Below are 13,931 nucleotides of genomic sequence, written 5' to 3'. Positions count from 1 at the left end.
CACTCACCACCACCCACTCCCTCCACCACTCACCTCCACTCACCACCACCCACTCCCTCCACCACTCACCACCACCCACTCCCTCCACCACTCACCACCACCCACTCCCTCCACCACTCACCACCACCCACTCCCTCCACCACTCACCTCCACCACTCACCACCACCCACTCCCTCCACCACTCACCACCACCACCCACTCCCACCACTCACCTCCACCACCACCCTCTCCCTCCACCACTCACCTCCACCACCACCCACTCCCACCACTCACCTCCACTAACCACCACCCACTCCCTCCACCACCACGCCCACTCTCCCCATCCCCGCCCTTGTTTTACGACGTCACGTGACGCGTCGGGAAGTCGGCGCGACGCTGACTCGGTGAGACGGGCACAGAAATTTCTTGTTCATGTTTTTGTTTGTTGCGGTTACACCCGATTCAAGAGCCGAATGGCTCACAGGGCTACACCTAATAAATGAACTTGAACCCGCAGCGTCACCCACACACCGACTCGGCAGAGCCCCTGAAGCCGGAGTAACACGTCGTGCTGTACGTGCCTCTCTACCCAAGAGGGCTGCACCAAGTCAAAGGGCTCTTTTCAGGAGGGTGCTGCACTGGGGATGTTTGGCCAACATCGGTGGCATCGTCAAGCGAGTCTAGTTGCCATTCGCTTTTGGGACCCGCCCCGTCGCGGTGGCCCTGACCCCCCACGCCTCTGGGCCCAGACCGTGGCTCTGCTGAACCCCGGGGCCCCCGGGGCCCCTGGGGCCCGGTGCGTGGGCCTGAGGCCACGAAGGGACGAGGGAGGGAGGAGAGGCGCTCACACAGCTCCCAGGCGAGTGCAGAGGGGAGGCAGTCAAGTTAGACTCGCGAGGCGACTCGCTTACACATCGAAGCTCGCCTCGCCACCTCGCCCACCACCCGGTCTCTGCTGATTTCTCTTCCCTCTCCACTCCTTAATCGCTCATTGCCTCCCCCTGTCGTGTAAGTTTGTTGAACTTCTTTCGCGCCGTACGTTTAGGAGCAACCCGAAGGGAGGCAACATGGATATGGAGAAGGCCTCTCCCGTCAAGGGGACCCCAGACGGAACCCCTGAAGGAGGACCCCCACTCGTGGCTGTGTGTCAGCTGACCAGCACGGACGATGTGGACAAGAACGTGAGAGCGTGCGAGGCTCTGGTGAGAGACGACGCCACGACCTCTGCACCACCGCGGGCGTCCGAGGGGCCTCACAGCAGGGAAGGGCTGAAGGCGTCCTGGGTTTGATTGCCCACCCGGGCGCCTGTCTGCATGGAGTTCGCGTGGTCTCCCCCTGCTCTGGATGGGGGGTTTCTCCCGAGTGCTCCCACAGCTAAAATCTATAAATATGAAAGGGAAATTCGTGAATGTGTCTGTTCGAAATGTTTAAGATACTTCCCAACATACAACAAACTTGAAAATTGGCATGTGGGTAGCTTCCAGACTACACAATGCAAAAAGTATTAAAATAGACTTTTGTATTTGGGGAGCGGGGCTCGCATTAATGGATATATTTCACACGGCAAGTTAGTGGTGATGTCACATCTGTGACGTCACCCGCATGCGGCAGCCTCACGCGGTGTGCCTGCTGACGTCACCCCCCCCCACCCTCCGCGTAGGCCGTGTATTAATCCAAGCCAAGAATCCAAGTCTCGGGCCAAGCCGGGTAGTAGTAAAGCTAGAAAGGGTATATGATGGAACAAGTATTTGCCAAAACATCTCAATGCTGAAAAAACACCTCTACATAACTCGTAGCAGCGAATACTTGGCAAGACCCTTCTGATATCGTCTGACTCGGTGAGGCTTTCTTGCTTAATAATAATTAATTAATCAACCTCCATCATGGTTACCGGTGCCATGACCATTAACACCATCAGTACCATTAACACCATCAGTACCATGAACGATGTTCGCAATATTGCAATCAACTTTATCCCTTGAACAAGATCATTATTACCGTCAAGACCATTATCACAACATTATTTTTGTGTTTAGTTCTTCCTCCACACCTCCGATTAGCACGGTTGGCTACGTACGATGCAAAAGAAGTTCGACATTGGGCATACTAACCGTCACGATTATTTCTGCAGAACAGTATTCGACTCTACAAAATGGTTTACAATGCATTGGATATAATACAGTATACAAATAAAAAGCAACAGGATGTGAGATCAATACTCAAAAACGCTTCCATGTTATACTGGGATCACATGACGCAAGTAACAGCATGGGGCATAGAAGAGGAGTCGGACGAGGAGATACTGTTCCCCGAGTCTATTCATAGAAGCATAACATTTCGGAACATGGGAGTAGATTAATAAATGCATGAATATAGATGGAGAAGGTATGAGCTATTTCATATTTACTGATGACGTGGAGGAGCGTGGCTAGTGAAATCGGATAAGGTGATGGCCAGAAATCGAGTAATGGTCGGAGAGGGGGATGTGTTGATGTGCGTGTGTGTGAGTGCAGGTTTGTCGCGCATCTGTGAGAGGCGCACGTGCCGTGTTTCTTCCCGAGGCGAGCGACTTCCTCTGTGGGAGTGGATCACAAGCTTCAGGACTCACTCAGAGTCTGGACGGACCCATCGTGCAGGCCTTCAGAGACATGGCTAGGTACAGCCCCAAACCCGGCCCTGCACAGGGCCTGCACAGGGTTTGGCTATCTGGGTGTGTTGTACACTCCAGGCAGCATGAGGTGTGGGTGTTGAGTGTTGTATTACAGGTAACATACCTGGGCAGTGTGCTTATGACTAGCTCTTTTTGACAGAAGAGGTTTCACTCAGAATCAGTCGTGTGGAATCACTGGCGGAGCCAGTGGAGGGGGGTGGCACGTGCCCCCCCCAATGATCCGATCGAAATCCCTAATTTCGATCAGATCATTGGGGTTTATTAGTAATAAATCGGCATTTTGCGACCCCCACTATGACTGTGTAACATATTATTACATGCCAGGGACTCTATGAGATGATAGGACAATAGTCTGAGTCCATAATTGGCAATAAGTAACGGCAAAGCAGTTATTAGTGACTCACAGAATTGTGCGCAGTTGCGTGTACAGTACACGACTTCCCTGAAGGCATTCCTTCAGCGAGCGCGATGCCGATCACACAAGGTTCGAATTCGACCCTCGATCGATGGCAGCGCCATTGCTACACACGCGTCGAATAAAAAGCAAGGGACAAGTCCTTACTTACTAACAACTATCATTTTTCATTGCTGGAGGAGTTGCCGCCCTACCTGAAAATCCTGGCTCCGCCATTGTGCGGAATTATCTTTTCATCGGCTGCGTAATGCTGTATGGAAGCTACCTGGTCGGTCGCTCCACACGAAGAATCAGGTCTTCTTGGCCACAGTCATGCCCTCCCTTCTCTAAGCTTGTGAAACGTGGACCCTCTAATGGATCATCTGCGCCGGTTAGAAACATTCAGGCTGGCCTGCCTACAATCTATTCTGGGTTTAACCAGGATGAATTGTGTGAGCTCACACATCCTTGAAAGATCTGAACACATTCCCATCAGTGAGCTCCTCCAACAGGCAATACTTGGTTGGCAGGGTCATGTAAACCGCATGCTCAATCACCACCTGCCCAAGCAACTTCATTTTGGCTGGATAGAGGGGGCTGAACGGGCACGACACAGGCTGGAGAAGAGATGGACTGATGGCTGTGCGGTCTGATGTGGAGCTTAGTGGACTCGCCGAAGACTGGTACCAGCGGTGTCAAGATCGGCCTTCATGGTGGAGGCTGGCTCATGCAGGACACTGCTGGGCAGTTGGAGACAGTCGCCCTCAAAGAACAATGGAGGGTAGAGGAGCAACGCTCACAACAACGAGAGGAGTGCCGGGTGGATAAAATGAATCAAGTTGGCTCAGTAGGGGGTACAGCTGGTGCATATTCTAGTCATCTCAGTCAACCCTTGGCACCTGGGTCTGTCCCACGACCTGTCAGCAAGCCTTTGATACTTTACGTGGCCTCAAAGTGCACCTGGCCTGGCACAGGCGCCATGGTGACGTCACCGTCACTTAGTGGCAAATGGCAGGTATTGGCATTACAGGTACCACGGTGTGTGTGACTGTATGGTGTTGCATTATGATCTTGGGGTGTTTGGGGTTTCCGACCCTTTCCTGACGATCAGCAAGGAGCTTCATAATCGGCAGCGCCAGATACAGGTGTGTGTACAGAAGTCTGAGCCATTCCCTTGGGTGCAAGAGGGATGTCCTTTGGCTACTACACTACTTAACATGTTCAATAATTATTACTGATTTACAAAGCATACATTTAACCAAGTTGAATTCCCATTGTCATATCTGGGGTGGAGCACCCAGTTCCTACTTCATTGCAGTCGGAGTGATTGATAATCCAGCACCCACCAATTCACTCCATTCTTTCACCTCGTCGGTCAATCACCCCCTCATCACACTTCTATCACTATAACAATACTCTTCCTGTCAACTTAACTCATTAATTCCGACTGTAGGTCACAACACTTCTCTTTATACTTGTTCCCTTTCACTGCTGCGCAATAGAATTTCCTCCCATCGTCTATTTTTCCATGTTCGTCTTACTTTGCAAAATATATATTTTGCAACTTAGATAGTGATTATTCTTTTTTATTGCATGATGTTTTTGGCCTTTGGGCTTGTGCTCAGCAACTGTGTTTTAAAATTAGATGTCTGAGTGGATTGTGAGAGGAGCTCACGGAGCCTTAAAAACATCTGGAAACATTCTCATCAGTGAGCTCCTCCGACAGGTGAGCTACGTTAGCTGGGTCATGTATCCCGCATGCCCAACCATCAGATGCACAAGCAGTTTCTATTTGGCTGAATAGATGGGGCTATACAGGCGTATCACGGGCTGGAGAAGAGATGGGCTGATTTGGTACAGGAGGATTTGAAGCTGAGTTGATTTGTGGACGACTGGTACCAGCGTCCCCTAACCGTTTGGAAGAGGCTAGTGAAGGATGCTTCATGGCAGTTGGAGGCAGTCACCCTCCAGAAACAACGGAGGGTAGAAGAGCGATGCTCGGAACAATTAGCAAATTGCCAAGCAGCTAACATCTGGGTCCGAGAGACTTCCACACTTCACGTGGCCTCGTATGATGTGTTACAGACAGCACGGGGTGTGGCTGTCTGTGAGTGTGTAGGTGTTGTATTGTATCATGGTGTGTGTGTTGTGTTACAGGCGGCATGGCGTGTGGCTGTCTGTGGGTGTGCATGAGCGGGGCCCCACGTGGAGCGAGGATGGTCGCGTTTACAACTCACACCTCCTGCTCGACGAGCATGGTGAAGTGACACTTCCATTAACGTTGTCAGAGCCTGGTGATGTTAGATAATTGTTTAGTAAGCAGCAAGGTGGCTCAGCGGTAGAGTGAGCGGCTCACAATTGGAAGCTTGCAAGTTTAAAACTTGCTTTCCTCTGGGATCTATAAAATGAGTATCACTTTGTGGGGAAGGCAACAGTGGTTGTCCATGGATAGACTTGCCCACCCCACAGGAATGTGGATTTTCAACCACTGGCTAAGGGTTGTAAATGGGATATGATCACTGCCTCAATCTTTATTTGAGCAGGAAATAACTTTAGTAACAGATGGGCGTTGTGTAGGGTGTTTTTGGTGGGCTGTTGGTTAGGGGTGGAGGTGATTGTGTATGGCTAGAGGTATTACGTGGTGATGTTTCGGTGATATGTAGGAATACCGGGTGTGGTGGAGGTTTAATGTTGGGTAGGGATCAACATATTCTTTGGTTTATTCGGTAAAGTCACGTAGATAGAAACATTATAAAAATTATAATAAAGTGAATCAAAATACCACGACGTTTCGATCGCAACACAAGCGGTCGTCGTTAGGAAAAGGGGTTAGCCTCTAAACGCAAATAGTTTTTAAGGTTTGGAGATGGACGTAGCCCAAGTGTATCAGCAGCACCAGCAGCATGGGCGGGGCAGCAATGCCAATGCAGCAACAATGCCTATGCAGCAACAATACCAATGCAGCAACAATGCCAATGCAGCAACAATGCCAATGCAGCAACAATACCAATGCAGCAACAATGCCAATGCAGCAACAATGCCAATGCAGCAAAGGGCTGCCAGGAAATCACTGCACCCCGCTCCACACACCATACTGCTGACGGTGGAGGTTGATTGACAAGAAACGTCGTGATATTTGTATTCTTTTTATTTTTATTATTATTTCTATCTACGTGACTTTACCGAAAGAACCAAAGAATATGAATTCCTGGAGTCACGAAAGTTTTAAGTCAAAATTTAGGGATCAACAGTTCTTGTTTTGGGATGGAGGGTTAGACTTGTAATCCTGTTATTTTTAGGATTAATTCCAAATGTTCAGCCAGCCAAACTAATACATTCTAACAAATTAAAAATACAAATTACAGAATAGAGAAAAACAAGCACATTACAAAAAAAACATGTACAAACATAATCAAGGTTCGTATCATGCAAAAAAAGCTGTCTTTCACTCGAAATAAAGACACGTAAACCTCAAAATATATTTGGAATTATTTTTGGACGGTGCCTGCTGTTCAGGAGAGGTGCGGGCCGTGTACCGGAAGACGCACCTGTTTGACGTGGACCTCCCTGGGGTTGTGCGACTAAAGGAAAGTGACTACACGCTGCCCGGACCCTGCATCGCCCCACCAACAGCTACACCCATCGGCATGGTAACTACACCTCACCCACATCTGCAGCTGTCACCGTGGTAACAACCGAACTCTTCTGAGATGAGGAATGTGTCTTGCCCGCTGTGCGGTACGTGCAGGTCGGGCTGGGGATCTGCTATGACGTTCGGTTCCCCGAGTTCTCCCAGCGACTGAGGCAGAGCGGAGCCGAAGTGCTGACCTACCCGTCCGCCTTCACTCTCACCACGGGTATGGCACACTGGGAGGTGAGTGCTCACTCATGGGGTTATTTGATTTTCCTAAAATATATATATGATCCAGAACAAAGACAAGGCAAAGGCATCTTGCTGACTTATGAAACGTAACTGGGCTTGGGTAGAATGAATGCTGATGAATGAAGAAGCAGTAGCCAATGGAGGGGGCATGCCACGGGATGCCTATTGCGGAGATGGAGCAATGAAATCATACCCTTGTGCACGAGCTAGCTAATTACATTGCAAGACTGAGAGATGTGAATAGATCATGGATGATAAATATGATGTCTTCAAGGTGATTTCCTGCTGAAGCGAGCATTGAGGCGGTGTCATTTGTTGTTTACAGCAATGAACCACTTGGTGACATGTCCACATTCATATGGCGGAGGCAAGTCTATCCATATAACAACCACTGTTGACTTATCCACATTGGTAGTAGTTTTATTGACCCTAGTATGGTAATTGGCTGAGTCAACCCCCAACCAGGATTTGAACTTGCAACCTTGGAATTATGAGTCACCTGGCCTATTGTTGATGTTAACGTTGCTACATATTCATACAGGTGACCCCTGACTTACGACAGCTAGACTTGTGACCCCCCGCTTTTACCACCTTATAGTAAGACCCCCACCATAACGACCAAAACTCGTATCTACGACCGCCTAACGACTGCTGCCGACGTCGAGTTGATTGGCGACGATTCTGCGCATTTCATGCACCATCAGGCGACGAGTCTGCGCATACCATGCGCAGACTCGTCGCCTGATTCCGCTGCTTTGCTCTTCCGTCGTATGCGTATGTACCGTATAGCCGTACAGTATAGCCCGACAGTCTGCAGCTCCGCCTAGAGCGAACGCATCTCTTTCGCAACGCTCTTAATTTTTTTGTTAATTTTATAAAAGTTTTATAGAATGTTCACCTTTCACTGTCTGAGAAGTGGAAATATGATGCACCTGTTTGTTTTTACTGAATAAATGTTAATAAAAGTTATGTTAAGTTACAATAAATGTTTGTTCGGGTTATATAAATGTATTTTGGTATTTTTATGGTATGTAATGGGTTTCCAGAAGGGGGGAACCCCAATGTATAACATTGCACCCATGAGAGGTGAGGGTTCCACTTACGACGGCTCAAATTGCAACCTTCGTCCAGGAACCAATTAGGTCCGAGGTGCGGGGGTCGCCTGTACTACACGACATTTGATTATTGTTATTATTGCTCTTGTTTACCCAGAAAAGCCTCACCGAGTCCCAAGTCTCTTTTTCAGGAGGGCCCTCTAAGTTTTCGCAGTCGAGGGTAACAATTGGTATGTTTCCCATCTAAGTAATTTCAGAATAATATTCACATTTGGACCGTAATGTTGGCACGCAATGGGCTACCTTGTTTGAATAACATCTTTAACGTCCAGCACCTTGTTGGGCACCTTCATACTATTACAAGTTATTGTAAAAAATAAGAAAATACCTTAAGTATTTGGAACAATCATTCACTGTCATAATGAAGATTATTAAACAAAATGTTGAGCCAAAACAGTCATGAAATTAAGAACCAAAAAAAAGACCAAAAAACCAGGCCCAAATCTGCACATTGGAGCCACAGAAACCCTGAACACCAGGGTCCAGTATTGAGAGACCGAGTGAATGGTCACAAACGATGTGGCACACCAAGAGGAGTGGACATTCACCAACAGTGGGTGAGCAACACCTTGGCAAATGTTCATGTCAAGCGTTTTCACTCGGGAATGTTCACGTCTCTGTACCGATGTCCCCATCCATGTCTCTGCACGTGCCCAGCCACTCCTGCGAGCCCGTGCCATTGAGACCCAGTGCTATGTCGTGGCCGCTGCCCAAGCCGGGCGCCACGGCGCTCCCCGCGACAGCGCGCCCGCTCCACGGGTGTCGTTCGGCCACGGCGTCGTGGTTGACCCGTGGGGCTGCGTGGTGGCACAATGCGGCCACGGCAACTCCTTGGCGCTGGCAGAGGTGGACACAGGCCTCGTGCGGAACGTGCGGACATCCATGCCTGTGCATGAGCACAGACGCCACGACCTGTACTGATGACTCATCGCAGCGCACCTCACCACAATGGTACCTGCTGGAGCACAGCTGCCACAGCACTGTTGCCACGCGCTTGACATCGTACACACATCGTGGCAATTGCCAAGCCACAGCATATTCATGAGCACCGTACACCTGTTCGCCATTGTTTGTCATGCCCCCCCCCCCCGCGTGTGCAGCTCCGCCGCCCCCTCAGGAGTGCGGCCCAGCCCCCCAGCGCGAGGTCGGGACCGTCGCGGTGGTGGTGGTGGCGGCTCGCGAGCTGTGGGAGGCTGCTTGCTTCAGCAAGAAGGCCATCAATTTGTAACTGAGACTAGGGATTTAATCGGCATCTCCAGTGATTGCTCATGATGGACTCGATTACAGATCCCACTGCTGCATTGAGGAATGTAACACAATCTTGCAAATGATATATGGTAATGTTATTTTGATGATAACAGTTGGGATGTTTAATAAAAATGATTTATCCAGTCTCAAGACATTGAGGGAGGGTCCTGCGTGGGGTGTTTGGTCAATTCTCCTTTTGAGGTATGGGAGGAGGTGACGTATAGTACATGACGTATAGTACATGACGTATGGTACATGACGAACACCGATGCATGCTTTAGTACTCAACACTGCCACACTGAGTGGGCGGCAACCTCTCTGCTGTTATGTCTCGTACATGCAGCATGTGGTGTGTACTGGAATATAATTATCAACATCCATTTGCAGCCCTGAAACTGAGATTATGGTAATGAGGATGTTGAGTGATGCTGTTAATCAGCAATGATAGATGGTGGTAATGAACAAGTACAATCCTTGTGCCAATCCACTCGTGGATGAATGTCTCCCCATTCCGTGCCGGTCATTCTGCTTGTTTACCCAGGAAAACGCATGACTTTTAAGAGGGTCCTGCCAAGTTTTCGCATTTGTGGGTGATGATTGCTATGTCAGTTTAACACGTAGGCTTTCGCGACCAATATTGTTCATAATCAACGATTTTTGGGTTTAGATCGCGTTATTTATAAATGTGTCGTAACCCTCCACCACCCGACACGGCCAATCAGTAAAAAAAGTGTCACGTTGACAAAAGACAAATAGTTCACTGCTTTAGCCCACCGGTGTGTTGAAGCGTGAAACCACAACATTTACAATTTGAGTACGACGTTTCGCTGGTAATTGCATCCAGCATCATCGGGCAATTCGCCAGAATGGTGAGGCTCTGCTGTGTCTCCCGTTCTTATATAGAGCAGCAGCAGGGTGACGTCATCATTAACTCATTAACTCATCAGGTGCAAAGATTTGAGGGGGGGGGTTATTGTAATTATATATTTGATTAGTAATAAGGCTATTGTTACGATGCGAGTTGTAGATTAGTAATCATTTGGAATGTGTTCTATTGTGATTATGCTACATTAATAATCAGTTAGTGCTTGTTTCCCTTATAAGGAATTGTAATGCATTTGATTATGATTGCTATGTACTGTATATTCCAATTGCGTAATAAGGGGGTGCCACGGTGGCGAGATGTTAACTACCTTGCCCGGTATACAGGAGGTCGATCCCGACCTTGACGCCCCTATGTTTGGAGTTTGCATGTCCTCCATGTGGTCGCATGGATTTTTCTCTGGGTCCTCCGTTTTTTCCCTTCACATTTAAAAACATGCGTTTTGAGTATTTCGTTGCTATAAATTTGAACATGATAATCCACCTAATTCAGCAATCCGTTGTGGCCAGGTTGCTTATGAAACAGAGTTTTACTGGTAGGAACGAAGTGGACCAGACCACCAATAGATTAATGTGTCCGTCCGTCCGATTGTCCGTCTGTCCGACAAGATGGCCGCCCACTCCCCCTGCGATCTGTGAACTAAACAAGATGGCCGTCGCTTCCGGCGCCTCACGGCGAAACTTTAAACTTCGCTTCAAATTTACTTTATTGAAACGCAGCACGTTTTTTTAACACAGACAAGATACATTTAGCCCAGGACTCAACAAATTGATCGTTTGGAAATGAAAGACTACGAGTCTTTAAATCTCACAGCGTTTCTTGTCAAAGCAAACACTTTTAATTAACGTTACACTAGAATACAGTAATTTTTTTTTTAACTCCTCTATACCCGGTCGATATCCCTGTACCGGTACTAAGTATTATTCCTACCAGCCCACCCCGCAGGGTCCTGTTATTGCTCAATCCGCCTTACTTGGTAAAAAAAATTTTTTTTTTACGTTATATACATGCGCCATGTCACCGGCACAGTGACCTTTTGTGAATGACTTCAAATAATCCTTAACTTCTTGGTTCTTTCGGTAAAGTCACGTAGAAGGGAAGTAATAAAATAATATTCTTAGGTTTTTTCGGTAAAGTCACGTAGGTAAAACATCAAAATTAATGAAAATAAAATAAAACAAAAATCACGACGTTTCGGAGGCAACACAAGTCTCCGTCATCAGGTGGGACCGTCACAGCCAGATTAGCTGCATCAAGTGAGGCAATGATTCAAGATGTAATCCCTTATAAGCAAGTTTGGAGGGGGGAGGAGAGGGGGGGCTTATCAGAATGTGGTAGCCAATGAATGGAACGTATCGGGAGAGAGGGGGGCGGGAGGGGGAGGGCCAAAAAAAATGGGCGACGGCTTGGACGCGGTTGCTGCACACGCCAACACAATGGACAGAGAGGGGGAGGGGAGGTCTGATACACATGATAGAACAAAGGGACGAAAATGCCCATGTTTATACCAATGCTGGCTGAACAATGAAGAGAGTACTGTTAAAAATAACTGGGGATGTTAACACTCGGTAAAGTAAAGTAAAATAGTGCCTGTCAGATAAGATGGTCCAAAAAAGTGTAATTAACTTGCTTATAAGGGATTACATCTTGAATCATTGCCTCACTTGATGCAGCTAATCTGGCTGTGACGATCCCACCTGATGACGGAGACTTGTGTTGCCTCCGAAACGTCGTGATTTTTGTTTTGTTTTATTTTCATTAATTTTGATGTTTTACCTACGTGACTTTACCGAAAAAACCTAAGAATATGATTCCTTGCAGTCACGAAAGCTTCAAATCTAGAATTAATAAAATAATAAAAATAAAACATAATAAAATTATTCTCACGACGTTTCGGGCCACAATGCAAGTAGCCGTCCTCAAGTGAAAACCAGGCCTGTTGAGGTGACAGCGTCTGAATGAAACAGCACACGCGCTTGGAGCATGTATATAAGCTGGGTTGGAAGGGGGGAAGAAAGGGGGAGCCTTGAAAAAAGAATATGCATATCAAGAGGAATTTAGCATATTTATGGGAATAGTACTATTTATGCCTGTGCATTATGCAGGATTAGCAACATCAAAGAGAGGGGATAGGGTTAGCATTAATGAAGGGAATGAGTGTTAATAGTATGTAGCTGCAGTAACTAAAACCACCACGTAAACAACTAAAGTATAAACTACATATTATCTTCTTGGTTCTTTCGGTAAAGTCACGTAGAAGGGAAGTAATAAAATAATATACTAAATATACTCTACAATAAGCTGAGTTACTAACAGTAAGTAATACATTACAATTCGACGTCGTAAACAAATATATATATATTTTTTACGACGTAGAATTCTACGTCATAAATATGCTAAATTCCTCTTGATATGCATATTCTTTTTTCAAGGCTCCCCCTTTCTTCCCCCCTTCCAACCCAGCTTATATACATGCTCCAAGCGCGTGTGCTGTTTCATTCAGACGCTGTCGCCTCGACAGACCTGGTTTTCACCTGAGGACGGCTACTTGCGTTGTGGCCGAAACGTCGTGAGAATAATTTTATTATGTTTTATTTTTTATTATTTTATTACTTCCCTTCTAAGTGACTTTACCGAAATAACCAAGAAGATGAATCCCTGCAGTCACGAAAGAAGCTTTAAATCGAAATTTATGATCTTTAACGTCAACTGTGAAGCAGACATTGGGGATGTTTTACAGTTAATAGACCCGCAGTATTAATCAGGACGGCCAAACCGTGAAACCTGCAACAATCAGCGAACGCGCTACCGCTGGGCGGTAGCGCTGGGCAGTGAAGGTCGGTAAAGCGGTGATCGTAAAGCATCGACGTGGGAGCTGAGAAGTACGGTACAACGTCGATGTTTCTGCACTGCCCTCTGTGCAGCAGGTAGCCACAGCCTCTAACGCCTCTTGGTGGATGGTGATCGCCCATCCCAGCACCGTCCCCGCCCCTCTGACCTCCCTCACTCTCCACCTTCCTCTCTCTCATCCCCCCCTCCTCCTCCCCCCCTCCTCCTCATCCCCCCCCTCCTCATCCCCCCCTCCTCCTCCTCCCCCCCCTCCTCCCCCCCCTCCTCATCTCCCCCTCCCCACGTGATGTCCCCAGACGAGACTCGCCACCTGCCCCCTTCCCAACCCCGCCCCCTCCATGCGAATCGAGCGTCGGTCTTGCGCAATATGCGCGTCACGTGACTCAGGCGTCACGTGATGCGTAACCCTGGCGACGGACGCGCAGAGCGTTGGAGGCGATACATTGCGACGTCCTGCGACTCTCCCCGTGACTCTCCCCCTGGTCCCCGTGACTCTCTCTACTCCCCGTGACTCTCCCCCCACTCCCCGTGACTCTCCCCCCACTCCCCGTGACTCTCCCCCCACTCCCCGTGACTCCCCCCCCACTCCCCGTGACTCTACTCCTCGTGACTCTCCCCCTGGTCCCCGTGACGCTCCCCGTGACTCTCTCGCCTACTCCCCGTGGCTCTCCCCCCCCCCTACTCCCCGTGACTCCCTGAGACTCTCCCCGTGACTCCCCCTGCTCCCCGTGACTCTCTCTACTCCCCGTGACTCTCCCCCTGGTCCCCGTGACTTTCTCTCTCTACTCCCCGTGGCTCTCCCCCCACTCCCCGTGACTCTCCCCCACTCCCCGTGACTCTCCCCCCACTCCCCGTGACTCTCCCCCCACTCCCCGTGACTCTCTACTCCTCGTGACTCTCCCCCTGGT

The 13,931-nt window shown here is 48.6% G+C and overlaps 1 protein-coding gene across 2 annotated transcripts; it reads left to right on the top strand.

Annotated features, from left to right (window-relative positions):
* The first annotated feature begins 329 nt into the window (after positions 1 to 329).
* NIT1 (nitrilase 1) lies at positions 330 to 9,448 on the top strand. Of its 2 annotated transcripts, none has more exons than XM_078871726.1 (8): positions 330 to 838; positions 1,025 to 1,181; positions 2,493 to 2,635; positions 5,202 to 5,302; positions 6,561 to 6,694; positions 6,793 to 6,918; positions 8,700 to 8,993; positions 9,143 to 9,448. In XM_078871726.1, exons 1-7 carry the CDS (start codon positions 624 to 626, stop codon positions 8,961 to 8,963), a joined length of 1,140 nt encoding a protein of 379 aa, XP_078727852.1. In that variant the 5' UTR covers positions 330 to 623; the 3' UTR covers positions 8,964 to 8,993; positions 9,143 to 9,448. The 2 variants fall into 2 exon arrangements, with proteins under 2 accessions (XP_078727852.1, XP_078727853.1); XM_078871727.1 differs by having other exon boundaries at positions 354 to 383; positions 9,143 to 9,446.
* The last annotated feature ends 4,483 nt before the right edge of the window (positions 9,449 to 13,931 follow it).

Source organism: Lampetra fluviatilis, chromosome 33 (assembly GCF_964198595.1).
Source record: "Lampetra fluviatilis chromosome 33, kcLamFluv1.1, whole genome shotgun sequence".
NCBI classification, from domain to species: domain Eukaryota; kingdom Metazoa; phylum Chordata; class Hyperoartia; order Petromyzontiformes; family Petromyzontidae; genus Lampetra; species Lampetra fluviatilis.
Note: the sequence above shows the minus strand (reverse complement) of the source record. Positions and strands in the feature narration are given on the sequence as shown.

Coding starts and splice junctions, on each gene's coding strand:
- NIT1 (XM_078871726.1), top strand. CDS start 624: ATGTTTGGCCAACATCGGTGGCATCGTCAAGCGAGTCTAGTTGCCATT. Junction 2,636..5,201: donor GCCTTCAGAGACATGGCTAG/GTACAGCCCCAA, acceptor GTTGTGTTACAG/GCGGCATGGCGTGTGGCTGT. Junction 6,919..8,699: donor CGGGTATGGCACACTGGGAG/GTGAGTGCTCAC, acceptor GCACGTGCCCAG/CCACTCCTGCGAGCCCGTGC.